This window comes from Pantherophis guttatus, chromosome 4 (genome assembly GCF_059756535.1).
Source record: "Pantherophis guttatus breed Tessera chromosome 4, ASM5975653v1, whole genome shotgun sequence".
In the NCBI taxonomy this organism is placed as follows: domain Eukaryota; kingdom Metazoa; phylum Chordata; class Lepidosauria; order Squamata; family Colubridae; genus Pantherophis; species Pantherophis guttatus.
The window spans coordinates 2,689,162-2,714,380 of record NC_142066.1 but is presented as its reverse complement, the minus strand read 5'-3'; the positions used below and the strand labels follow the sequence as shown (position 1 = coordinate 2,714,380).

General features: G+C 47.3%; 1 protein-coding gene across 1 annotated transcript in view; it reads right to left on the bottom strand.

The window, feature by feature from the left end:
• The window catches only part of CHD3 (chromodomain helicase DNA binding protein 3), a 120,946-nt gene that overhangs the window by 2,663 nt on the left and 93,064 nt on the right, over window positions 1–25,219 (bottom strand). Inside the window, exons 26-38 of the mRNA XM_087891632.1 lie at window positions 22,520–22,585; window positions 19,557–19,642; window positions 17,581–17,714; window positions 14,793–14,937; window positions 12,739–12,904; window positions 10,949–11,067; window positions 9,491–9,644; window positions 8,839–8,937; window positions 7,369–7,509; window positions 5,010–5,118; window positions 4,155–4,287; window positions 3,038–3,233; window positions 1,006–1,169 (exon numbers count right to left, since the gene is read on the bottom strand). Of these exons, the coding sequence (XP_087747758.1) occupies window positions 1,006–1,169; window positions 3,038–3,233; window positions 4,155–4,287; window positions 5,010–5,118; window positions 7,369–7,509; window positions 8,839–8,937; window positions 9,491–9,644; window positions 10,949–11,067; window positions 12,739–12,904; window positions 14,793–14,937; window positions 17,581–17,714; window positions 19,557–19,642; window positions 22,520–22,585 (1,712 nt within the window). The remainder of the gene's footprint in view (window positions 1–1,005; window positions 1,170–3,037; window positions 3,234–4,154; window positions 4,288–5,009; window positions 5,119–7,368; window positions 7,510–8,838; window positions 8,938–9,490; window positions 9,645–10,948; window positions 11,068–12,738; window positions 12,905–14,792; window positions 14,938–17,580; window positions 17,715–19,556; window positions 19,643–22,519; window positions 22,586–25,219) is intronic.

Below are 25,219 nucleotides of genomic sequence, written 5' to 3'. Positions count from 1 at the left end.
ACAGGAGTGGGGTTTGTGAAAAGGAGGAGGACCATGGGGTCCTTGGTGATCTCTGAGCGGGTTGTTTTCTTGCAGATATTTCATGACCCAACTAGGGAACATCATCAGTGCTAGAAAGTGCAAAACCAGGGGTGAAATGCTCCCGGTTCAGACCGGATCGCCCGATCCGGTAGCGATGGAGGCGGGTGGTTCGGAGAACCGGTAGCAAAAATCCCTGCCTTCCCCCCATTCCCAGCTGAGCCGCGCAATCATCAGAGGCTTTTTTTTTTTAATTTTTAAAAGCATTTTTTCTACAACCTCTTTGGCCGAAAAAATGCTTTTAAAAGTAAAAAAAAAGCCTCTCATGATCGTGCGGCTCAGCTGGTATCGTCAAAGGCTTTTAAAGGCATTTTTTCTACAACCACTTCAGAGATTGTAGAAAAAAATGCTTTTAAAAGCCTCTGACGATCCCAGCTGACTTGCCTGATCAGCAGAGGCTTTTTTTCTTTTAAAAGCCTCTGACGATCCCAGCTGACTTGCCTGATCAGCAGAGGCTTTTTTTCTTTTAAAAGCCTCTGACGATCCCAGCTGAGTTGCCTGATCAGCAGAGGCTTTTAAAAGAAAAAAAAAGCCTCTGACGATCAGGCAACTCAGCTGGGATTATCAGAGCCTTGTGAAAGCATTTTTTTTACAACCTCTTCGCCGAAGAGGTGGTAGAAAAAATGGTTTTAAAAGTAAAAAAAGGCCACGTCCACCCAATCACATTACCCCTTCCCCGCCAAGCCACGCCCACAAAACCAGTAGTAACAAATTTTAGATTTCACCACTGTGCAAAACCCCTTTGAGCACTGATGAGGTTACCTAGTTGCAAGAAAACCGCCAAGCTCAGAGACCACCAAGGACCCCACAAAACGAGGAAATATCACGATGTGGACACGCCGTCTGCTAATTTCAGGGGGGAACGGAGGTTGGGGGGTGGGGAGAGGAGAGGTGGAGAGAGAGAGGGCAGGAAGGTTGGCATTTTACCGGAACGGTCTGAGTTTCGTTCCCCTTGCTTGCTAAGCGGCTCAGGATGCTGCGCTCGGACATCTGGAGCCGGGCAGCGATCGGAGGGATGCGGGAAAGCGTAGCCGGCAGGCGAGTCACGTCGGCCTTCATGTCGCTGAGCAGCTCCTCCAGCTGGTTCAGCACTGGCCCAGCCGCCCAAAAGAAGAAGCAGGAGAAGAAGAAGGAGGAGGAGGAGATAGAAGAGAAAGCAAAATCCATCAGATGACCTTTCCTGGCTGGCTACGCTCCCTGGAGAACAGCCTTCCCAATTTCAAATCAGAATAGAGCTGGAAGAGGGGACCTCGGAGGTCCTCTAGTCTAACCCCCTCCCATCCCATTTCAGACAAACGGTTGTCTATAGTGTCTCTTCCAGTGTTGGAGCTCCCACAACTTCTAGAGGCAGGCAGTTCCACTGATTAAATCTCAAGTTAGCAAGTTCTATATTCTATAGAAGGGACCTTGGAGGTCTTCTAGTCCAGCCCCTTACTCTCAGGAAGGAGATCCTATCCCGTTCCAGACAAATGACTGTCCAGTCTCTTCTCGAGGGCCTCTAAGTCCCTGGCTAATTCTTTTTCCTGCCAGCTGTTCTGGCTGAACCCAAAAGCCCATCGTCCACCAAGGTATGGAATGCCCCCAAAAGCAGGAGATACAGGCAGTCCTCGACTTAACGACCGCAATCGAGATAAAAATTTCCATTTGCTCAGCGAGACACCTGTTGAGCGCGTTTTGCCCCATTTTACCACCTTCCTTGACAACGGTTGTTAAGCGAATCACTGCAGTTGTTCAATTAGGGAACGCGGTCGTTAAGACGAATCCGGCTTCCCCCATTTGACTTTGCTCGTCGCATGAGGCCGGGACGCTGCAACCGTCATAAATGTGTGTCGGTTGGCAAGCGTCTTGAATTTTGATCACGTGAGCCTGGGGAAACGCCGCAACGGTCGTTAAGCGTGAAAAACAGCCCCTTTTCTCAGTGACGTCGTAGCTTCGAACGGTCACTAAATGGACTGTTGTAAGTCAAGGACTACCTGTAATTTTATTCGAAGAGAATTCAAGGCCTCAAAAGCTAAAACTCGGGCGATACTCACGTGATAACTGGTGAAATTGACGAGAGAAATGCACTCGAATTTTATGCAGCCGCTGATATGTATCTATATATTCAGATAGATACGGGTGTATATGTTGTGTTTGTGTGTCTGTATGTATACATATATATATATATATATACACATACGTACATATAGAGTGGTGCAGTGGCCTAGAGGTGGAGCTCTCGCCTCACAATCAGGAGCTCGATCCTAGGTAGAGGCAGATATTTCTCTCTCTGGGCACAATGAGAATATATCTGCCGAACAAAACTCCGCACTGGAGACAGGAAAGGCATCCGGCCAGTAAAACACTCAGCTCCATTCAGCAGCCCAGATGCCACCCCTCAAGGGATTATGGGGTTGTTAAATGATGATACATATACATATAAAGACGTGACATTTTGATGGGCACAACGGTAAAATCAGGACAACTCACAATACTCGGTGAACGGATGCCAGGCAGACTGGAAGGGCGCCAAGCTAGATATCCCAGAAGCACCTGGTTTCTAACCCAACAATATTTACTGGCCCTTTTACGTTTGATAGCAAATATGGGTTTTTTTTTCTACCCTGAGATGCTCATTCCAGAGTTATTTTGGGTGGTGGTGGGGAAGAGTGACGTTCAGCAAGCGAGGGAGGAGAGAAAAATTTTGAGGGCCCTTCCAAAGAGAGAGGACGGGAGAATTCTCCGGAGATACTAGTGGGATACTCGGTGGGACAGACGGAAGCAGAGATACACAGAGCAGGACCAAGGAGACGACCCACACACCGTGGCTTTGCTCAGCACAACCGCACTTTAATGGATTCAGAGAGGGGGGTACAGAAGGATCACGCACAGAGGCCGGGGGGTGCGGGGTGTGGTGGTAGGGAATGGGGGAGTCACGTGGACCGTCCTCGCCGCGCCCGCCTACCCGCCCGCCTCTTACCCTTGTGCAGGACGGCGTTGGCGGGCTTGTTGCCGGCCAGAGACTCCTTGGACAAGTGCTGGTGACTCTCGGCCAGACACTCCACCTCGGCAAAGCGGGTGTTGAGGGCCATGGCCGGGTGGCTGGGATCCTGTGTCATGTTCAGGTAGGCGGCCCGGCGGAGCTGCTCTTCGATCACCAAGGCCTGTTCCAGGAGCTGGAATTATTTTAATTTTCACTTTTAATGGTTTTCACATTGGGACGTTTTGTTTTAATGTATGCAGATCGACTGTGTCAGGTTTCAATGTCGTCTTAATTAAAATAAATGGCATTTCCAAACAAGTAATCTTTGAAGAAATCTTTCGTTTTATTAAGAATGACAATCTGTCCCCGATTGTGGCGTAGCCAACACTGACTTCCTGACCCCAGACCTTCCCTTTCCGTTCCCCAATTCTCGGCATCTCATTGGCCCTCTTCCAAATCACTCTCCCCATATCTACTACTTCAACTCCCAGGAATGTCCCCCCTCCCATCTCATCTCCTAGGGGACATTATCTTCAGGGAAAATAAGTAGGTGAGAAGTCAAGCGTCCTCTTGCCAGCTGCCCCCCTCTTCTCCTTCTTATGTCAGCACTAGAGTAAATGCAGGTTGAAGTGCTGACACACTGTACATTCAAAGTGAGAATAAAGTTATTCTGTTCTATTCTATTTCTATTTTATTCTCTATTCTATTTCTGTTCTTTTCTCTTAATTTTATTTTATTCTATTCTCTATTCTATTCTAAATTCTATATTTTATTCTTTTCTAATTCTATATTTTATTATCTATTCAATTCTATTTCTACATTCTATTCTATTCCTATTCTATATTAATTCAATTCTATTCTTATTCTATTTCTATTCTATTCTATTTTCTATTTCTATTCTATTAATTCTATTCTAATTCTATTTCTATTTCTATTCTACTCTATTAATTTCTATTTCCATTCCATTCCATGTTTTCTTTCCTATTCTATTCCGTTCTATTCGAAGAAACGAGGGAGGAAACGGTGAGAAGACAGAAGAATCATTCCTCCTTCTAAACCTTGAGGACGAGGTCCTGCTTTTCTCCTCTGCTACCCCTAAGAGATTCGTTCGCACCTTAAACCTTCTGGCCAAGAACTTGTTCTTCATCTCCAAGAAGTTCCCCTTGTTGGCTTCGCTTTTAAAAGGCTCGTTGATGATGGCAAACTGGTTGTCGTTCTGGATGTCCTGCCAGCGAGCGTAGCCGTGTCTGCCGGACGGGGGTGGGTGGGTGGGTTAAGGAGTGGTCCACTTGTGGCAAGGAGGAGAGACCCGAGGAACTCAGAGAAGGGGGATCCGAGGCTCATCTGAGCATCCTCAAGGATGATGTCTATCTCCTCTTCCCTTTACTGTCTTAAAGCGAGGAACGGCTGACAATCCACAGCGCGATTGCGATGCACCGGAAACAAACTATAACTCAGACGTGTTTATGGAGATTCTCGGTCATCCAGGATCACGGTAGTCCCAAAAGGTGCTTTTTCCAAAGACCACGGGACTTTTGCCAGCTGCCTTTGGAAAAAGGACCTTTGGGATCGCACATATATAAGTTTGAGATTGTCCCTCGAGGAAATGTCAAGGCACCTGGGACGATCTCACCGCGGCCACACCGGAAGGAAGCCATTCGATGGGTAGCATTTCACCCCTGCCTGAGACCCGGGGGCTGCAGCCCACTCCCGCTTTTCCCAGACATTCTCCCAGGAGCTCTGCTTATAAATAAGCAGACCAGCCACCACCCAGCCTTGCCACTTGGCTGTCCCTTGAAAACCCTTAAGCCTCCCCGTCCTTCATATGATGGGTTTGTAAGCCCAGTTCTCTCTCAAGACGGTGTCCCTTTCTCGCTTCCCCACGTTGGTCGGGGCCTGTTTTCTGTCTTTACCCCGAGTCGCGGGCACACACATACCCCCCCTTTTTTTCCCCCAAGCCAAAGGATACAGGACGATGCCCGCCAGCAACCAGTAGTCATGTCGGCGGTGCCAAATTTCGTTCAGCTTGCTGGAGGAGATGGCGGCTCGTTCTTCGTTCTGCCAGAGGGTGTGAAGTTCTAGCCGGAGAGATGGGAGAAAAATCGTCACCGGTCGGTTTGGGAAACCCGGTTTATGGACAGGTGACATGTCCAAGAATCAGAAATTCTTTCCCCGCCAAGACTGAATTTTATTATTTATTTATTATTTATTATTCGAATTTCTATACCGCCCTTCTCCTTTCGGACTCACGTTACCCACGTGACAGCTAGTCCTCAACGTACGGTCCCAATTGAGCCCTCGGTTTCCGTGGCTAAGCGAGACAGTCGTTAAGCGAGCTTGGGCCTGTTTTACCACCTTTCTTGCTGCCGTTGTTAAGCGAATTGCTGCCGTTCACATTAACGGTCGTTAAATGAATCCGACTTTCCCCCCATTGATTTTGCCTGTCAGCAGGTCGCAGACGGGGATCATGTGACCCCAGGAGACTGCGACCGTCATAAATATGAGGTCGCCTGAATTTTGATCACCTGAGCACGGGGAGGCTGCAATGGTCGTAAATGCGAAAAACTGCCCTACGTCACTTTTTTTTCCAGTGTAACTTCAAATGGTCACTAAATGAATGGTCATAGGTCAAGGACTATCTGTAAACATGACGACAAGGAGGTGGCACTGGTACTGTAGACTTCTCTATACGGCTAGTCCTCAACCTACGCCACTATTGAGCTGAAAATTTCCGTTGCTAAGCGAGACAGTTGTTAACGGAGCTTTTGGCCCATTGTACGACCTTTCTTGACACCATCGTTAAGCGGAACTCTGCAGCCGTTAAGTGAATCAATAGCACAGTTGTTGAGCGAATCCGTCACAAAAGGGGACCGCAGGACCCCGGGACACTACGACCGTCATAAATGCACACCAGTTGCCAAGCGTCCGAAGTTTGATCCCATGACCGTGGGGAATGCTACAATGGTCATAAGTGGGAGGACCCGGTCCTAAATCCCCTTTTTCCTGCGTTATCCTAACTTGGAACAGTTGCTAAACGAATGATTGCAAGTCAAGGACTACCTCTACTTGCAACCCCAAACCTTGTAAACTTGGCTCTTTGGGCGTGGGGTGTGATGCTCTCCTATTATATTCAGTTTTATATGGTTTGGGGTTTTTATTCTGCTTTAAAAAAAAAAAATATTTAAAGATATTGGTTTTAACTGTACCCGGCTTCGGGTCCAAATTTGGAATGGAATTTATTTGTTGGTTGGTTGGCTTGTAAAATTTATTTGCCGCCCATCTCGCGATGAGGCAAATACTCTGGGCTGTTTACAGCAATAAAAACAAGAAATAAAAAGAATGTATGTATTTGTTTCTTAAATTTATTTGCCATCAATCTCACCTCACCTCGCCTGTTCACAACAATAAAAGTGGAGTAATGAAAGGAATTTATTTTATTTTATTTTATTATTTTATTTTATTATTTTATTTTATTTTATTATTTTTTTTTATTTTATTTTTTTTTATTTATTTATTTATTTATACATACATACATACATACATACATACATACATACTTTAATTTAATTTATTTGCCATGAATTTCACTTCAGAGCTATACTCTAGCCTGCTTACAGCAATAAAAACAGAAATGAAAATAATTTATTTTATTTTATTTTAATTTATTAATTTAATTTAATTTGCCATCAATCTCACCTCAGGGCTATACTCTAGCCTGCTTACAGCAATAAGAACGGAGGAATGAAGAGAATTTATTTTATTTTATTTCAATTTATTAAATTTATTAATTTAATTTAATTTAATTTGCCATACATACATACATACATACATACATACATACATACTTTAATTTAATTTATTTGCCATGAATTTCACCTCAGGGCTATACTCTAGCCTGCTTAGAGCAATAAAAACGGAGTAATGAAAAGAATATTTATTATTTTATTTTATTTTATTTTATTTTATTTTATTATTTTATAATTTTATTTTATTTTATTTTATTTGCTATGAATTTCACTTCAGGACTACACTCTAGCCTGCTTACAGCAATAAAAACGGAGTAATGAAAAGAATTTTTAAAATTCATTCATTTATTAATTATATGTATTTGCCATCAATCCCGCGGCAGGGCTGGCTGTACTCTTAAGGCTGCTAAAAGCAATAAAAACCGGAGAAAAGGAGAAGGACGACGAACGAAAAAAGAATGAAAAGTCTAAAGGTAACAAGTAGCAAAAGTGACGGAACGATGGAATAAACAATGGAAAAAAAAAAAGAAAAGAAAACCACGAATCCGATCTCTCCAGCGCCCACCCAGCCCGACATCCTACCTGTGAAGCCGCCGTCCGCAATGTTGAACATAAACCGGGGTTTCTCCGTCCGGTCTTCCCTCTTCCCGTTGTTCCGGTTCTCGTCCCGGAGGCTGCCAATTTTCGATTCCTTGGCGGTCTCTCGCTCTGATTTCACATCTCCTTTTAAGACAATATATATATTTTGGACTTTAGAACGGATCTACTTTTCCATTCCTCGGTTCCCGTCTCTTTTTCAGGGTCGCCTGCTGAGGAAGCCCCGGCCAAATTCTCCCACCCACAATCCGTGGGTCTGCCCGGAGCGTGGACTACATGGGATCCCCCTGCAGAAGGAAGCCAATGGCGAGAGGGGGAAAGGATGAGGCTGGATGGCGCCATTCAGTTGTGGTATTCAGCTGGTTCTATCCGGTTCGGCGAACCGGTAGCAGTGAAAGCTCCGCCCACCCACCCGGACGTAATCACATCCCGTTTTTGACACTCGGCACATGCGTGGAAGGTCCTGTGCATGCGTGGAGGTGCCGCGGGCGCTCACATTTGCGAACCGGTAGCGAAGTGAATGCCAACACACGATTGGTTGTCTTGCCCTACCTATCAAAACCGTTGTTACTACCCCTGCCCAGCGTTGGGGCATCTCAGCAGCCAAGAGCAACCAATTCTAGATCGGGAGTGTCCAAATCTTGGCCACCTTGAAGACTTGTGGACTTCAACTCCCAGAATTCCCCAGCCAGCAAGGGTTTCCCAGAATTCAGCATAGATAGGACGAGAAGAAATTATTACCTTTCTTGCATTTTTTAATAGGATAGGATTAGAATGAGAATAAAGAATTCTAATTTTTTTTAAAAAAATTCTTTTTTGTTTAAATTTAATATTTTATTATAACACAATATGACAAACACATAACATACAACATTTAAATATATCCTCTTTTTTAACCAATGTTTCTTAGTGGTCTTCTTTCCGTTTTGTACCTTTCCCATCACCTCTCTCTTACCGTTTCATTTTCTTCATTGTCCCTTTTTCTTTGGGTACATTGTATTTTCTAACACTAATAATCTTAATTTTATACATTTCTATATATTTGTTATATACATATTTTACATTTTTAGATTCTCCCCTGTATTTATTGTTCTTTATTTCTAGTCTCAAGCCATTCTAGTCTCAAGACAGATTATTACATAATTTGGAACAAATGGTATGAATGGGTTGAAAAAAATTCTTAATAGACAGTGGGAATGCGGTCGACGTAATATATCTTGACTTCAGCAAAGGGGGAAAAAAAAAAGCTGGCTGGGGAATTCTGGGAGTTGAAGTCCACAGGTCTTAAAATCCCCAAGATTGGACGCCTAACCTAGACACTTGTCTCACAACCTCTTCCCAGCCAGGATGTAGGATTACTTGCCCGAAAGCTACAATGGCTCCTGGTGCAAATCCTGCCATCGCAGGCATTCCTCGCCTTGCACGTCTGCAGATCCTTCCTCCAGCCTACGTTACCTTTCTTGGGGTCCTGAGTTTCTCCCTCCGTCTTTTCCTTGCTGTCATCACTCTCCGCGGATTTTTCCTCCGCTACCACCAGCTTCTCCAAGTCAGCATCTGGAAAGAAGAGGAGGAACCAAAGAGGGGTGGGGAGGAGAGAAAAAAAAATACCCACTTTGCAAATGCCCACAGTGATTTTTACAGGTCTGGAGGTCCTACTCTGTTTTTTTCCTAACACCTTTTTATTTTAAAACGTTGATTTAAAATGTTCTTTGTCTAGTTTTGGTTTGTCTCTGAATAAAATAAAAATTGTTTTTTTAAAAAAGAAAAAAACTAAATACAATTTTGTCCCAAAGGTGCTTTTTTTTCAGGAGTCAACTGGACTTTCTGTTTTTTTTTGTTTTTCCTTGAAGACGTTTCGCTTCTCAAACCAAGAAGCTTCTTCAGTTCTTGAGAGCAAAGGAGATCAGTTCTTCAGAACGGAAGAAGCTTCTCGGATGAGAAGCGAAACCTCTTCAAAAGAAAAAAAAAAAACCAGAAAAGTCCTGAAAAAGCACCTTAACCTGGATGACGGAGAATCTCTACAGACTTTTAAATACAATTTTAATGCTCCGATGTGAGCCTTCTCTCCTTCTTTTCGAAGGAACCTTCCCCATCAACCCTGGCTTACCCAATTTCTCCTTTTCGTCCTTGACCGCCGGTTCAGCTTCCGACTCCTTTTCCCTGGCCACCATCGGGCCCTCGTCCTCCGGCTTCTTCGAAGGCTCCAGCTCCATTTTATCCCCTGCGAAGGTGGCAGAAAGGGGCTGTTCGGGCGCGGAAGGCTGGGAAATGCAAGGCAGAGAACTCTACATAAGACCACCGAGTCTTATGTACTCGCCACAAAGAAGAGGGGGGTGTCAAAATTATTCTCCAAGGCACCGAAGCGATGGATGGAAACTAACCAAGGAGAGAAGCAACCTGGAACTAAGGAGAAATTTCCTGACAGTGAGGACAATTAACCAGTGGAACAGCTTGCCACCAGAAGTTGTAAATGCTCCATCACTGGACGTTTTTAAGAAGATGTTGGATAACCAATTGTCTGAAATGGTTTAGGGTTTCCTGCTTCGGCAGGGGGTTGGACTAGAAGACCTCCAAGGTCCCTTCCATCTCTGTTATTCTGGTCTAGTCCAACCCCTTGCTCAACCAGGAGACCCTCTCCCATTTCAGACAAATGGCTGTCTGGTCTCTTCTTCAAAACCTGCAGTGATGGAGCCACCCACAACTTCAGGTGGCAAGCTGTTCCGCTGGTTAATTGTCTTCACCGTCAGGAACTTTCTCCTCAATTCCAGGTTGCTTCTCTCCTTGATGAGTTTCCATCTGTTGTTGTTGCTTCTCCTCCTGCCTTCAGCTGCTTTGGAGAGAACAGTTGTAATTTAAATAGGATAGGTATAATATACATTTCGTAAATCATAAGTACATACGTTATCAATAAAAAATAAAATAAAAATCAAGCCATTCAGGCTTGTTCAAATGCTACTCGAAGGATGTCCCTGTCATTTTTTTCGTGGGATCTTCAGGGCTGCCACGTTTACTACTGTGGGAAACCGGGAGGGGGGATTGTATGGAGCATGGGTGATATGTAGTCATAATAACATTCCTTTCTCAGGGAGTCAAGGACATCTTGCCCTGCACCTGGACAACCGGAACTGGGAGGCATCTCCAGTTGGGACGGTGCTTGATTGGACCATGTGGGTTTTGGGCAGGGACTTGAACTTTCCTTCGAGTGGGGAAAACCCGGAAGCTTTCAGATTCGGATTTTCCCAATTGCGCCAATATGACCTCTCTAATAAAATGGAACTTTGAGGAACTTCAAGCCTTGGAGTTTTCTTTGGTTGGGGATGTTACTTAGAACCCTGACATTCCCAAGTTATCCTACGGGTGAAATCATTCAGGAGTCCGGGTGTTTTTTTTTTTAAAAAAAAAGAAAAACGGTCACTAGAAGTGAGTATTATTAAGACAGGAAGCAGGAGAAAAGATGACAGCCAGGAACCTACGAAGTATTCCCAACAAGGCGATTTCCCTAAAAATCACACTTTCCCAAAAAAGATTCTCCCCAAGTAACGGGCACTGGAGCCAAGTTACAAACCTCGGTCTCCATTTTCTCGCCGCCTTTCGTCTCCTTCTCCAACTTCTCCTCCTTGGTCTCCAACTCCTCCTTTTCGGCCGCGGTGGCCCCGTCTCCTTTGTCACTGGGGGCTGGAGTAGCTGGAGGAACAGAGGACACTGTTCTCACCTAGACCTCCCGAGATCAGGAAGCCGACTCCTCGTCCCGATAAATCCTCTTTTATTTAGGTTAAAGGGAAATTCCTCTCCAGCAAAGTCCCGGCAAACCGTCTTTCAGGAGATTTCACAACTACAGACCTTTATCAGGCTTGGCCGATATCTTCCAAACGGCAGGCTGTAGTAGCAGCAATTACTTGGCAAGAAGTCAGGAAAAGATCTTCACCCCCATGAATTGAACTAATTGTCTCCTGCAAACTCCCCTCCCCTTTCGCTCCTCTTTATTCCCCTCATCGTCCACCTGTGGCTTTACTCCCGAGTCGACCCTTGTTCCTTAATTTTTCCCTTCTCCCGGCAGCTCTGCACATGCGCACATCGGGAACAGGCTCCAGCTGTTCCTCTGCCCCACTGATGTCCGACTCCGAAGGCAGCTGATAACTGGCATCCGGCCCTGGCCCCCTCTCTGCCTCCGACGCAGAGCCCTCATCAGAGCCTTCCCCAGACTCCAGGACTGGCCCATGTTCCTCTCCAACCTCCTCATTGTCTGAATCTGCCACCATCTCCGCTGGCGGGCCACAACAGATACGATAATCTGCCTTTCAATTTTATGGATCATCCCAACAACCAATTGTCCGGGATAGAAGAAGGACTCCTGTCTTGGGGTTGGACTAGAAGACCTCCGAGGTCCCTTCCAACGCAAGGTATCAACTCGCAAAGCATCCCTGGCCTGCTCTCGAGTTGCCATAGGCCAGAGGGGATGGGAAAACAGCGAAATGGCACAGCAGCCAAAGACAGATGCACATTCTACGCTTATCTCTCTCAAGGCTGTTTCCCAGGGTTACCTACAGCAACCGGAGGGGAGTGACCTCTACAACCGTAAAACTGCTCTGTTGGAATGTGATTGATAACACAACCTGGGGGGAGGGGGGAAACAGGGTCATAATTGGAGCATAAATTACGTAGGGTCTGAGTTGGCTTCACTTGGGAACGTGCAGACATGAAGCTCATGATGTAATTAGGGCATCCATCGGAACCCTGACACAAGGATTCTATGATGCTATGACCCACTTTTCCTTCCCCTAAAGATCTAGCTGCCTGCCTTCACTCAGAGCTTAGCCGTGCTCCTGTCACTTCAAAATCAATTTAACGGTCTCTGTATTTTATTTTCACAAACGAGTAGCTAGTCCTCCACTTACAAGAGTTCTTTTAGTGACCATTTAAGTTACAACGGCACTGGAAAAAAAGTCGATTTTTCACAGGCTATGAGTTTGATCCTAGGTAGAGGCAGATATTTTTCTCTCTGGGCAGACTGAGAATATATCTGCCGAACAAAACTCCACGCTGGCGACAAGAAGGGCATCAGGCCGGTAAAACACTCTTGCTAGCTCCATTCAGTTGCCCAAGACTCCACCCCGCAAGGGATTATGGGGTCGTTAAATGAAGATGACGATGATACTAGCAACACGAACCAGCCTCTTAAAAAAGGCAGACATTGAAATCCTGAACAGAAATCATGCAGACAAGATTCAGCTTTGTCCATTTCGCCTGCCTTAAAACGGGGCTGGGTAGATTCAAACAGCTTCAGGGTCCATCCCCCGTCCCCCCCGCCCTCGTGACAGGTCCTGTCCTTTTGCTCCGTCCCTGGTGGATGCCTACCTGGTTTGGAGGTGCAGGGCGTGTTGGTGCAGCTGGGTTCTGGGGTGGTGGTGGAGGTTTTGATGGTGGGGGACGAGGCTCGGGAAGACTTTTTGGAATCCGCGCTGGGGTCGGGCATCAATTCAGGCATGCTCCAGCGGCCGTTAATATGTTCAAACTCTTGTACCTGTCATGCAAACACACGCACACGCCCCCCCCCCCATGAGCAATTTTAAGTCTGCAATGACAACGGTCGCAAAAATAAAACCATTCCGCAGTAGAAGAAGTCTACTACCCTAGCAAAAAAAAAATTGGTGGGAATTTTAGAGGACGTCCAAACTGAGAAGCACATCGGTTAGAGAGATACTCTGGGATAATGGTTAAAAGCGCTGGCTTAGAAACCAGGGGACCGGGAGTTCTAGTCCCGCCTTAGGCATGGATGCCAGCTGGGTGACTTTGGGCCAATCACCAGGAGACAGTGAATTCTAGTCTCACCATAGGAATGAAAGCCAGCTGGGTGACTTTGGGCCAATCACTAGGAGACGGCGAGTTCTAGTCTCACTTTAGGCATGAAAGCCAGCTGGGTGACTTTGGCCAATCACCAGGAGACAGTGAATTCTAGTCTCACCATAGGAATGAAAGCCAGCTGGGTGACTTTGGGCCAATCACCAGGCGATGGTGAGTTCTAGTTCCACTTAAGCCATGAAAGCCAGATAGGTGACTTTGGGGGGGCCAGTCCCTCTCTTTCAACCCAGCCTCTTTCAACAGGATTGTGGTTTGTGGGGCAAATAGGAAAAAGGAGGAAGGAATATTGGCTATGTCCACTGCCTTGAGTTATTGACAAAGATAATAATGGCAATAAGAGATAAATAAATACATCAATAAATAGTTTACCAATGTACCGATTTATGAAGGTGCCCTTGTATTGAAGGCCTCCAGGCCAATGAGCTCCACCACCCCATCCTCAGAAACAACTCAACCAGGAGTGTCAAACTCAATTTCATTGAGGGCTATGGTTGTCCCCAGGTGGGGCGTGGCCATCTTAACGTCACCCATTGGGCGTGGCCAACTGGGTGGGTGCGGCCAGTTTGACGCCGCTCCCCAAACTGCTGGCATGTTTCCTCTTTGCATTGGGTAGACCGTGCTGAAGCGATGCAGGCCAGCCAGAGGTGGTATTCAGCCGGTTTGCGCCGGTTCAAACGAACCGGTAATCACCCGGGTGCTACACCGTCCTATTTAGGCACATTTTGAAGCCGTGTGCACACATGCAAGCCACATATGCGAGCAAAGCGCCTGCGTGGAAGGCCGCACGCATGCACGGAGGTCCGCACTCACATTTGCGAACCGGTAGGGAAAGTAAGTCAATACCACCTCTGAGGGCGGCCCCTTAACATTTTCCAGGATGGCCTCGCGGGCCGGATCTGACCACATCGTGGGCCGGATCCGACCCACGGCTCTTATGTTTGACACCCCTGATTTAGACCAGTATGTCCTTCATTTTTCCCCTTAGACAGGGTTCTGCAACCTTAAACACTCAAAGAGCCATTTGGACCTGTTTCCCAAACAAAAGAAAACACCGGGAGCCACAAAACCCTTCCCGTGCCTGACGATTTCTTGAGCGGCCACAAAACTGGCATACGTAGTTGAATTAAACCTTCTGTTTTCTTCTGAAACTTTTCTTTTCTTGGATTTATCCATGGTTGGCCTACTCAGGGTTGAAAAGCTCAATAAATCGTGTGCCGGCATTGTGTCACACATTGGCGGTTGTGACTCATGTTTTGAGCGACAGGGAGCCGCAGCAGAGGGATGAAGGAGCCACATGCGGCTCCAGAGCCACGGGTTGCCGACCTCTGCCCTTGGAGAAGGAACCAATACCAAGTAATCCGAAGGGCAGTGGATGATAATAATAATAATAATAATAATTTTATTTCTATACCGCCCTTCTCCCGAAGGACTCAGGGCAGTGTACAGCCAATTTAAAAACACAAGACACAACAATGATTAAAAATTAAAATAATTAAATAGATTTGGATATGGTTGGGCCCATCCGTCCTTGCTGCCCAAGAGTTCCATACCTTTTTTTTAACCAGAGACATGACTCCTATCCGTGTCAGGACCTGCTGTCTGGACAGACCTTCCCTCGGCACCCCGTCGGCAAACGTCTCCGAACCGTCCGCTCCGGGTTCGCAGAGGTGCCTCATGAAGAGAGAAACGTAGGCCCTGCGGAAACAGAAAAGGAAACAAATTGGGAAAGAGGGCGCGATGGTGTGCGATGGTGGCTCCCTCCGGTCCAGGCGAAGGAAGTCAAACCTCAAATCTTTGGATTAAGGTAGTTTTGATTTGTTGAATTGCAGGAATGTTCCAGAGAAGGGGCGTCAAAGGTTGCCATGATGGCTGGGGAATTCTGGGAATTGAAGTCCGCATATCTTAAGGTTGCCATGATGGCTGGGGAATTCTGGGAGTTGAAGTCCGCATATCTTAAGGTTGCCATGATGGCCGGGGAATTCTGGGAGTTGAAGTCCGCATATCTTAAGGTTGCCATGATGGCTGGGGAATTCTGGGAATTGAAGTCCGCATATCTTAAGGTTGCCATGATGGTTGGGGAATTCTGGGAGCTGAAGTCCACACACCCTACAGTTACTAAGGCCGAGAGACACGGTCCTAGGAGCAGGGAGTGAGTGGAGACGTCTAGGTGCGGATCCTAAAACCAATACTCTCCCCCGCCCCCCACCCCGGTGCTTCTGGAACTTTCCGTTCCACCCGTTTGCCATCAGATTCTCTTCGTACATCTTCAACCGAGAGAGCAGCGGGCTCTGTAGCTGTGGGCCAGCTTGGCAGGAGTCACGCCTTAAGACTCGCCAATGCGCCTGGCCACAGCCTTCCCTTGCTCTGTGTCTGCTTGAGGGAGAGGAGGACGTCCCTTTGCTTCGCTCTCCAGGAAAACACAGACAAGAAACGTGTTTGGAGAGGGTGTCAGATGAGTAAGAACCATCATCACTTGGCAAACGAAGCACTGGGTTTGGTGTCGTGGAGGTTAGAAAGCTGGAGACTGGGAGTTCTAGTCCCGCCTTGGGCAGGAAAGCCAACTGGGGGACTTTGGGCCAATGCTTCTGATAGAAAGACAGACCAGGAGACCAGGAGTTCTAGTTCCATTTTAGGCATGAAAGGTGGCTGGGTGAGTTTGGGTCAATCACCAGGAGACCGGGAGTTCTAGTTTCACCTTAGGCGCGAAAGCCAGCTGGGTGGGCCAATCACCAGGAGACTGGGAGTTCTAGTTCCACTTTAGGCATGAAAGGCAGCTGGGTGGCTTTGGGCCAATGCTTCTGACAGAAAGACAGACCAGGAGACCAGGAGTTCTAGTCCCACCTTAGGCATGAAAGGTGGCTGGGTGAATTTGGGTCAATCACCAGGAGACTGGGAGTTCTAGTCCCGCCTTGGGCATGAAAGCCAGTTGGGTGACTTTGGGCCAATGCTTCCGACAGAAAGACAGACCAGGAGACCAGGAGTTCTAGTTCCATTTTAGGCATGAAAGGCGGCTGGGTGAATTTGGGTCAGTCACCAGGAGACCGGGAGTTCTAGTTTCACCTTAGGCGCGAAAGCCAGCTGGGTGGGCCAATCACCAGGAGACTGGGAGTTCTAGTACTGCCTTGGGCACGAAAGCCAACTGGGTGACTTTGGGCCAATGCTTCTGACCCAAATACCGACCAGGAGACTGGGAGTTCTAGTTCCACCTTAGGCGTGAAAGTCAACTGGATGGGCCAATCACCAGGAGACTGGGAGTTCTAGTTCCGCTTTAGGCATGAAAGGCAGCTGAGTGAATTTGGGTCAATCACTAGGAGATTGGGAGTTCTAGTCCCACTTTAGGCCTGAAAGGCAACAGAGTGGCTTTGTGCCAATGCTTCTGACACAAATACAGACCAGGAGACCGGGAGTTCTAGTTCCATCTTAGGCATGAAAGGCAGATGAATTTTGTCCAATCACCAGGAGACTGGGAGTTCTAGTCCCACCTTTGCTGTTTTGCACGGACCGGTTTCTGGCGTACCAGTGCTCCATGACAATTCCCCTGTGGGCTCCTTGGTGCTCTGTCAGCTTGTGGCTTTCTTGCAGACGTTTCGTGACCCTACTAGCTAACATTATCAGTGCTAGAAGGGAGTGGGGTTTCTGGAGAGGAAGAGGAGGAGGAGGAGGAGGAGAAGGAGAAGGAAAGGAGGAGGAGGAGGAGGACTGGCTTTCTTGCAAACATTTCATGACCCTACTAGGTAACATTATCAGTGCTAGAAGGGAGTGACGTTTGTGGAGAGGAGGAGAAGAAGGAGGAGGTGAAGGAGAAGGAGAAGGAAAGGAGGATGACGACGACTGTGGGCTCCTTGGTGCTCTCTCAGTTTGTGGCTTTCTTGCAGACATTTCATGACCCTACTAGGTAACATTATCAGTTCTAGAAGGGAGTGGGGTTTGTAGAGAGGAGGAGGCAGTGAAGGAGAAGGAGGACGACTGTGGGCTCCTTGTGGGCTCTCTCAGCTTGTGGCTTTCTTGACGACGTTTCACCATCAAGCTAGGTAACGCCATCAGTGCCGAGACGTGATGCCTGCTTCTGAATATCCGGAAGGCTCTCACGACGAAGACGAGGCCGAATTGTTCGACCTCGTTCCAAAAAGGCAGGAAAAGAACAATGGGCTTAAATTGACAAGGAGGTCAATTTCGGAGGTTGGATATCGGAAACTTTTCTCAACAGATGTTCAAAACTTCTTTTAAATAATTTTTTTTTAAAAAAATGGCAAATTCTGCGACTCGTTTTGGTGGGTTTCCCTCCCCCCCCCACTGAGGGGCTGTAAGATCTGAATCCCGAACCGAGAAGGTACCTACTTAAATTCCTTCTCCGTCTTGCCTCGCAGGTCTCGAACCAGCCACTGGGAGGTGAAGGCGTCCTGGGGGGGCATCCCCCAGCGCATGACGGCGTTCAGGAAGGCCTTGCGCTGACGGGTGTTGAACCCCAGTACCTGGAGGGAGAGGCAGCAAGCGCAGGCCCAGGTCAGCCCCGCCAACATCCACAGCGGCGTCCTCCAATGACGACCGGTCGTTTTAGCAACGGTTTCCCAAAGCTCCGACGGAGCTCCCTGGGGTCTCTTACAACCGAGATTCCAAGTTCTGATAGTTTCTCTGTTTCTCTTCTCTCTTTTTCCTCCCCTCTCTTCTCTCGCTCCTTCTCTCTTCTCTCCCCCTCCCCTTTTCTCTCTCTCCTCTCTCCCTTCTTTCCTCTCCCTTCTCTCATCTCCTCCCTCTTTTCTCTCTCCTGTCCTCTCTCCTCCCTCTCCCTTCTCTCTTCTTCCTTCCCTCTCTTCTCTCCTCCCCCTCTTCTCTCCTTCTCTCTTGTCTTTCTCCCCTCTCCCTTCTCTCCTCCTCCTCCTCCCCTTCTCTCCTCCCCCTCTTTTCTCCCTTCTTTTCTCTCATCTCTTCTCCCCTCTCTCCCGTCTATCTATCTATCTTTCTATCTATCTAATCTATCTATCATCTATATCTATCTATCTATCTATCTATCTATCTATCTATCTATCTATCTATCGTATCTAATCTATCTATCCATCTACCTACTTACCTATTATCTATCTAATCTATCATATCTATCTATCTATCTATCTATCTATCTATCTATCTATCTATCTATCTATCTATTGTATCTAATCTATCTATCTATCCATCTACCTACTTACCTATCATCCATCTATCTATCTATTATCAATATCTATCCATCCATCTCTATCTATCTATCTATCCATCTATCTACCTACCTACCTACCTATCGTGTATGTATGTATGTATGTATGTATGTATGTATCTATCTATCTGTCTGTCTATCTATCTATCATATATCTATCATATATATCCATCCATCCATCCATCCATATCTATCTATCTATCTATCTATCTATCTATCTATCTATCTATCTATCTATCTATCTATCTATCTATCTATCATATCTCTCTCCTTCTCTTCTCTCCTCCCCCTTTTCTCCCTTCTTTTCTCTCATCTCTTCTCCCCTCTCTCCCGTCTATCTATCTATCTTTCTATCTTTCTATCTATCTAATCTATCTATCATCTATATCTATCTATCTATCTATCTATCTATCTATCTATCTATCTATCTATCCACCTACTTACCTATTATCTATCTAATCTATCATATCTATCATATCTATCTATCTATCTATCTATCTATCTATCTATCTATCTATCTATTGTATCTAATCTATCTATCTATCCATCTACCTACTTACCTATCATCCATCTATCTATCTATTATCAATATCTATCCATCTCTATCTATCTATCTATCTATCCATCTATCTACCTACCTACCTACCTATCGTGTATGTATGTATGTATGTATGTATGTATGTATGTATCTGTCTGTCTATCTATCTATCTATCTATCTATCTATCTATCTATCTATCTATCTATCTATCATATATCTATCATATATATCCATCCATCCATCCATCCATCCATCCATATCTATCTATCTATCTATCTATCTATCTATCTATCTATCTATCTATCTATCATATCTCTCTCCTTCTCTTCTCTCCTCCCCCTTTTCTCCCTTCTTTTCTCGTCTCTTCTCCCCTCTCCCTCCTCTCTCTTTTTCCCTCCCTCTCTTCTCTCTCTCCTTCTCTTCTCTCCTCTTCCCCCTTCTTTCTCTCGCCTCCCCCTCTTTTCTCCCTTATTTCTCTCTTCTGTCTCTTCTCCTCTGTCTCTCTCCTCTCTCCCTTTCTCTTCTCTCCTCCACCCCCTCTCTCCTCCCACCATTCCCACTGCATCCCCACAGAGTTTGAGTCTCACCTCGATGTTCCCCCCAACCCGTGCCAGAAGTGGGGGGAGAGGTTTGTCCTTCTCATTCCGAAGCTGCCTCCTGGACTGCCGGCGACCTGGATTTGCAGAGGGAGGAGGAGAAGAAGAAGCAAATATTTCAGTCGCTTGGGAGGCATGCTCAGGAACCCCCAACCCCCCCCCATCCCCTCTTTCTCTCCACAAAGGAGACGGCCAAGTCTCAAGCTAACCAATTGCCAGGATTCACCCTGCAGAGATGGCCAAGTCTCCCCATGCTGGTTTACCCAACGCCAGATAGTCCCTGGAACCAGGAACGGCAAGGAGAGTCACCAAAAGGGACGGCCAGAAAGGCTGAATTCCCCCAGGGAGACAAGCAAAGCTGACTGCCATGATAGACAACAATCCCAGCTGTATATATAAACACAGAGCAAACCACTCTCCCTTCTAGCGCTGATGAGGCTCCCTAGTTGGGTCATGAAACGCCTGCCAGAAAAAAAACTAAGCTCAGAGAGCACCAACAATCCCACAGTTCTAACCGCTTCTTCCTCTTCCCTTCCTCCTCCTCCTCCTCTACTCCACATGCTCCACTACCTTCCAGCACTGATGATGCTCCCTAGTTGGGTCGGGAAACGTCGGCCAGAAAACCACTGAGCTCAGAAAGCACCAAGGACCCTCAGCCTTCCTCCTCTTCTCCTGCTCCACTCCGCATACCCTACTCCCGTGATGGCTAACGTGTGGCACAGGTGGCACGTGGAGCAATGCACGTGAGCATTGCCCTAACTCAGCTCCAATTTTCAGGCCTTCTGGGCCCACCGGAAGTCGGGAAACAGGCTGTTTCTGGCCTCCGGAGGGCCTCAGAGTGTGGGTGTTGTAAGTAAGTAAATTTCTATTGCAGTCAGAGACCAAATTAAAATACACATAGAAGGGGAGTATATTTTACAAATATGAATAGATCATGTGACAGTACACCATCTACTGCCTCAGATACAATCCGTACTGTCAGTACTAGTGGATCCTCTGCCGTTGGGGTTACCCGTCTCTTCCCCCGTTTTTTTTCCAGCCACGACTGCAGCAAAAATTTTTTTGCCACCTTTGGAGATATATTGGGGTCTGCGTCCTGGAGTAGGAAATAAAAGGCTGAACAGATCGGGTGAACCTGGGAATCTCTGGGAAATAGGAGAAATGAATCTTGATCTTATGTCTCGGTAGTAGGGACATACGAATGTAATGTGGAACAGAGATTCCGGGGATCGGCCATCACATGTACAATGGATGGATTTTACACACACACACACACACACACACGGAATGGCTAATTAAAAGGATTATGTTTTAAGATTTAAAAGTTGGAGGAAGACTTTTTGTTATAAGACTTTTAAAATATCTGAAAGCATGAAAGTAAGATTAACTTTTTTTTTTTTTTTTTTTGGTTTTGCAGTTGATGTATTAATGGTTAATTAAAATGATCATGTTTTAAAATTTAAATGATAGAGGGAGGAAGAAAGATTGAGGGGAAAATGCAGAAATTCAATTATTGACTAATTAAGGTTTACTCTTTGTTATATAAGATTTTCTAAAATATCTGAACTTTGAGAAGTGGAGGGAGAGTAAAATGTTTAAGTAAATGAATTAAGAATACTTTACAGATATACTAAGAGAGTTTTTAGGGTTTGGATGATCAATGTTTGTTAATGTTTTTAAAACCCTTAAGAGTTAATGAAAGGGGAGGCTGATGACTTTGCAGAAGGGGAGTTAAGGGGTCCAGGGAGTTTTAAATCTTGCAGGAAGTTAGCATATGTTAGCGAATGTTTGTTGAAGTCTATGCCCTGTTTTTGTTGTGGGAAGTCGGGGGTGGGGGGTGGGGAGGGGGGGGTTGAAGGTTGATGATAGATTGAATGGTTGCTTATATTGTATATTTGTTTGATTATAAAATAAAATAAAAACTTTTTTTTTCACAAAAAAAAAAAAAAAAAGTCGTCCAGCCGTTGAAAAATCAACGATTTGGCAGCATCAGGGCCTAAAATAAAAGCTTCAATGGGGGAAAATCCCGATCTTCAAAAGTTTTGTATGGATATTACGGGCCCAGGGACTATGAAAAGGGTCCTGCCATAGGCATTGGCCCAGGTAATACCCTGGGAGTCTAGTCCACAGGGACAACCAGGTGTGGGTGTGTGTAGAAGGCCGTTTTCGCCCTCCCCAGGCTCCTAGAAAGGCTCTGGAGCCTGGGGAGAGTGAAAAACGGGCCTACCGTGCCATCACGTGCCAAAAGCAGGGGGGGGAGCGCGGAGGGGTTGCACGCAAATGCGTGGGGATGCAGGGCGCATTGAATTATGGGTGTGGGGCATGCGTGCGCACGACACCCCCCCGCACTCTCCCCACTTTTGGCACGCGACGGCAAAAAGGTTAGCCATCCCTGCCCTACTCCCTGCTAGCACTGATGAGGTTACCTCGTTGGGTCGTGAAACGTCTGAGCTCAGAGAGCACCAAGCTTTCCTTCTCTTTCTCCTGTTCTCCTCCTCCACGCCGCACACCCTACTCCCTGCTAGCACTGATGAGGTTACCCAGTCGGGTCATGAAATGTCTTGCAACCAAGCTCGGGGAGCCTTAAAGACCCCCCAGGGAACCACCTCTCACCCTACACACCATACTAAGAAAGAACCGATCACGCCACATTTGCGAAGTGCGTTAGAACACGACGCGGGCCACGTTTTTTCCCGTACCACCGAGCGCCACGGTTCCCGGATTTGACCCCACCCCCCCACACCCTCCGCAGCTGCAAGCCACCCACCAGATCAAAGCACCCTCAAGACATCCAGTTCGATTTCTCCTTGGCAGGAGATTTCATTCCGTTCGGACCGAGGGGGCCGTAAAAAGGAAGGAAGGGAGGGGATTCGAGATCGGACGACTGGATTCTTTTTAAGAAGGCCTTTCCAGAGACCTACAGCATAAAAGACCCCACACCCCAGCCCTCATACCTTCTGGCCTCTCGTCAAAATCTTCATCTTCCTCTTCGGAGCCGACGGAGTATTCAGACTGATTGTCTGAAAACATAGAGAGAAGAAGGAAAAAAAAAAAACCGAGAACGCCGGTTTGCAAGCGATACAAGACGGGGATTTTTTTTTTTGGAATAGCTCCAAAAATTGAAAGTCGAGAAGAATAAAGCAAGTCCTTTATTTATCAAGCTTGTCCACTTTAAGTGTTTTGGGAACAGCATATTGTCTGGATCCATTTGGTTACATCAGAAAACTTTCCCAGCTCCTCATTTCTCCTTCTATTATCCGACCATTTGTGGAACAAGTCCCATTTTCGAAAATATTCTGTACATTCTTTTTCTTTTACCTTTAACATCAATCTATCTATTTCTGCATAATCTAGTAATTTTTTTTTTAAATTACATCTTCTTCGGTAGGTGTTTCCTCATTTTTCCAGTGCTGAGCAAATACAATTCTTGCTGCTGTTAAGACGTGTAATGTTAAATATATCTGTGATGGCAAATCTATGGCACGCGTGCCACCTGGAGCCATTTCTGCAGGCATTGAGAGCCATCGCCCTATGTCAGCTCCACCTCCCACCAGCCAGCTGATTTTCGGGTCTCTGCCGTGGATGCGGGAGACATGCGCGCATGCCCTTGCTGCCCCTCCCCTCCCATGAAGTCTCCACACGGTCTGTTTTGGATGCCAGGGAAGTACAGGACTCGAGCGGAGGCTCCGGGAGGGCGAAAAACAGGCCTACCGGAAGTATGGAAACAGGCCGTTTCTGGCCTCCGGAGCCTGTGCAGGGCGAAAAACAGGCCTACCGGAAGTACCGGAAGTCTAGAAACGGGCCATTTCCAGCCTCCGGAAGGCCAGGGGAGGCGGTTTTCGCCCTCCTGGAGGCGCGAGGAAAGCCTCTGGAGCCTGGGGAGGGTGAAAAACAGGCCTCCCGGAAGTACCGGAAGTCTAGAAACAGGCCATTTCCAGCCTCCGGAAGGCCAGGGGAGGCAGTTTTCGCCCTCCTGGAGGCGCGAGGAAAACCTCCGGAGCCTCTGGAGGGCAAAAAACAGGCCTCCCGGAATTACCGGAAGTCTAGAAATGGGCCATTTCCAGCCTCCGGAAGGCCAGGGGAGGCAGTTTTCGCCCTCCTGGAGGCACGAGGAAAGCCTCTGGAGCCTGGGGAGGGCAAAAAACATGCCTCCCGGAATTACCGTAAGTCTAGAAACGGGCCATTTCCAGCCTCCGGAAGGCCAGGGGAGGCAGTTTTCGCCCTCCTGGAGGCACGAGGAAAGCCTCTGGAGCCTGGGGAGGGCAAAAAACATGCCTCCCGGAATTACCGTAAGTCTAGAAACGGGCCATTTCCAGCCTCCGGAAGGCCAGGGGAGGCAGTTTTCACCCTCCTGGAGGCACGAGGAAAGCCTCTGGAGCCTGGGGAGGGCAAAAAACATGCCTCCCGGAATTACCGTAAGTCTAGAAACCGGCCATTTCCAGCCTCCGGAAGGCCAGGGGAGGCAGTTTTCGCCCTCCTGGAGGCGCGAGGAAAACCTCCGGAGCCTCTGGAGGGCAAAAAACAGGCCTCCCGGAATTACCGGAAGTCTAGAAACCAGCCATTTCCAGCCTCCGGAAGGCCAGGGGAGGCAGTTTTCACCCTCCTGGAGGCACGAGGAAAGCCTCCGGAGCCTGGGGAGGGCAAAAAACATGCCTCCCGGAATTACCGTAAGTCTAGAAACGGGCCATTTCCAGCCTCCGGAAGGCCAGGGGAGACAGTTTTCGCCCTCCTGGAGGCGCGAGGAAAACCTCCGGAGCCTCTGGAGGGCAAAAAACAGGCCTCCCGGAATTACCGGAAGTCTAGAAATGGGCCATTTCCAGCCTCCGGAAGGCCAGGGGAGGCAGTTTTCACCCTCCTGGAGGCACGAGGAAAGCCTCTGGAGCCTGGGGAGGGTGAAAAACAGGCCTCCCGGAAGTACCGGAAGTCTAGAAACGGGCCATTTCCAGCCTCCGGAAGGCCAGGGGAGGCGGTTTTCGCCCTCCTGGAGGTGCGAGGAAAGCCTCCGGAGCCTCTGGAGCCTGGGGAGGGTGAAAAACAGGCCTACTGGAAATCCGGAAATGGGCCGTTTCCGGCCTCCAGAGGCTTCAGGGAGGCCTGATAGACCCAAAACAGGTGTGCTGGGAGGGTTGTGCAAGCATGTGCGGGGGGGGGGGGTTGTGCGTGCATGCTCAGGTCAGTGTGGGGGGTTACACGCACATGCTCAGGGGGCCGTGGCGCAAGCCGGGGGATTGCATTATGGGTGTGGGCACGCGCATTTTTAGTAGCCGAGGGAAAAAAGGTTAGTCATCACTGAAATATATATTTCCTTTTATCATACTTTCCTGGTACTATACCTAACAGAAAATAATACCTTCTGCCCATTTCTCTGTTTCTATACCTTGCCCCAAAAGCCCCCTTAAACAAGAGCTGAGATGCATCTTCTCCGGGATCTTGAAAAACCTGACTTTTGCTCCCTTATTCACTAGTTACCGGTTTTTAGCTCTGTAGTTTATGAGCAAACTACAAAAAAAACTAACCCCCCCCCTCCAAAAAAAGTGATGTGGCCTAGAGGTGGAGCTCTCGCCTCCCAATGAGGAGGCTGTGAGTTCGATCCTAGGTAGAGGCACATATTTCTCTCTCTGGGCACCATGAGAATATATATATCTGCTGAATAT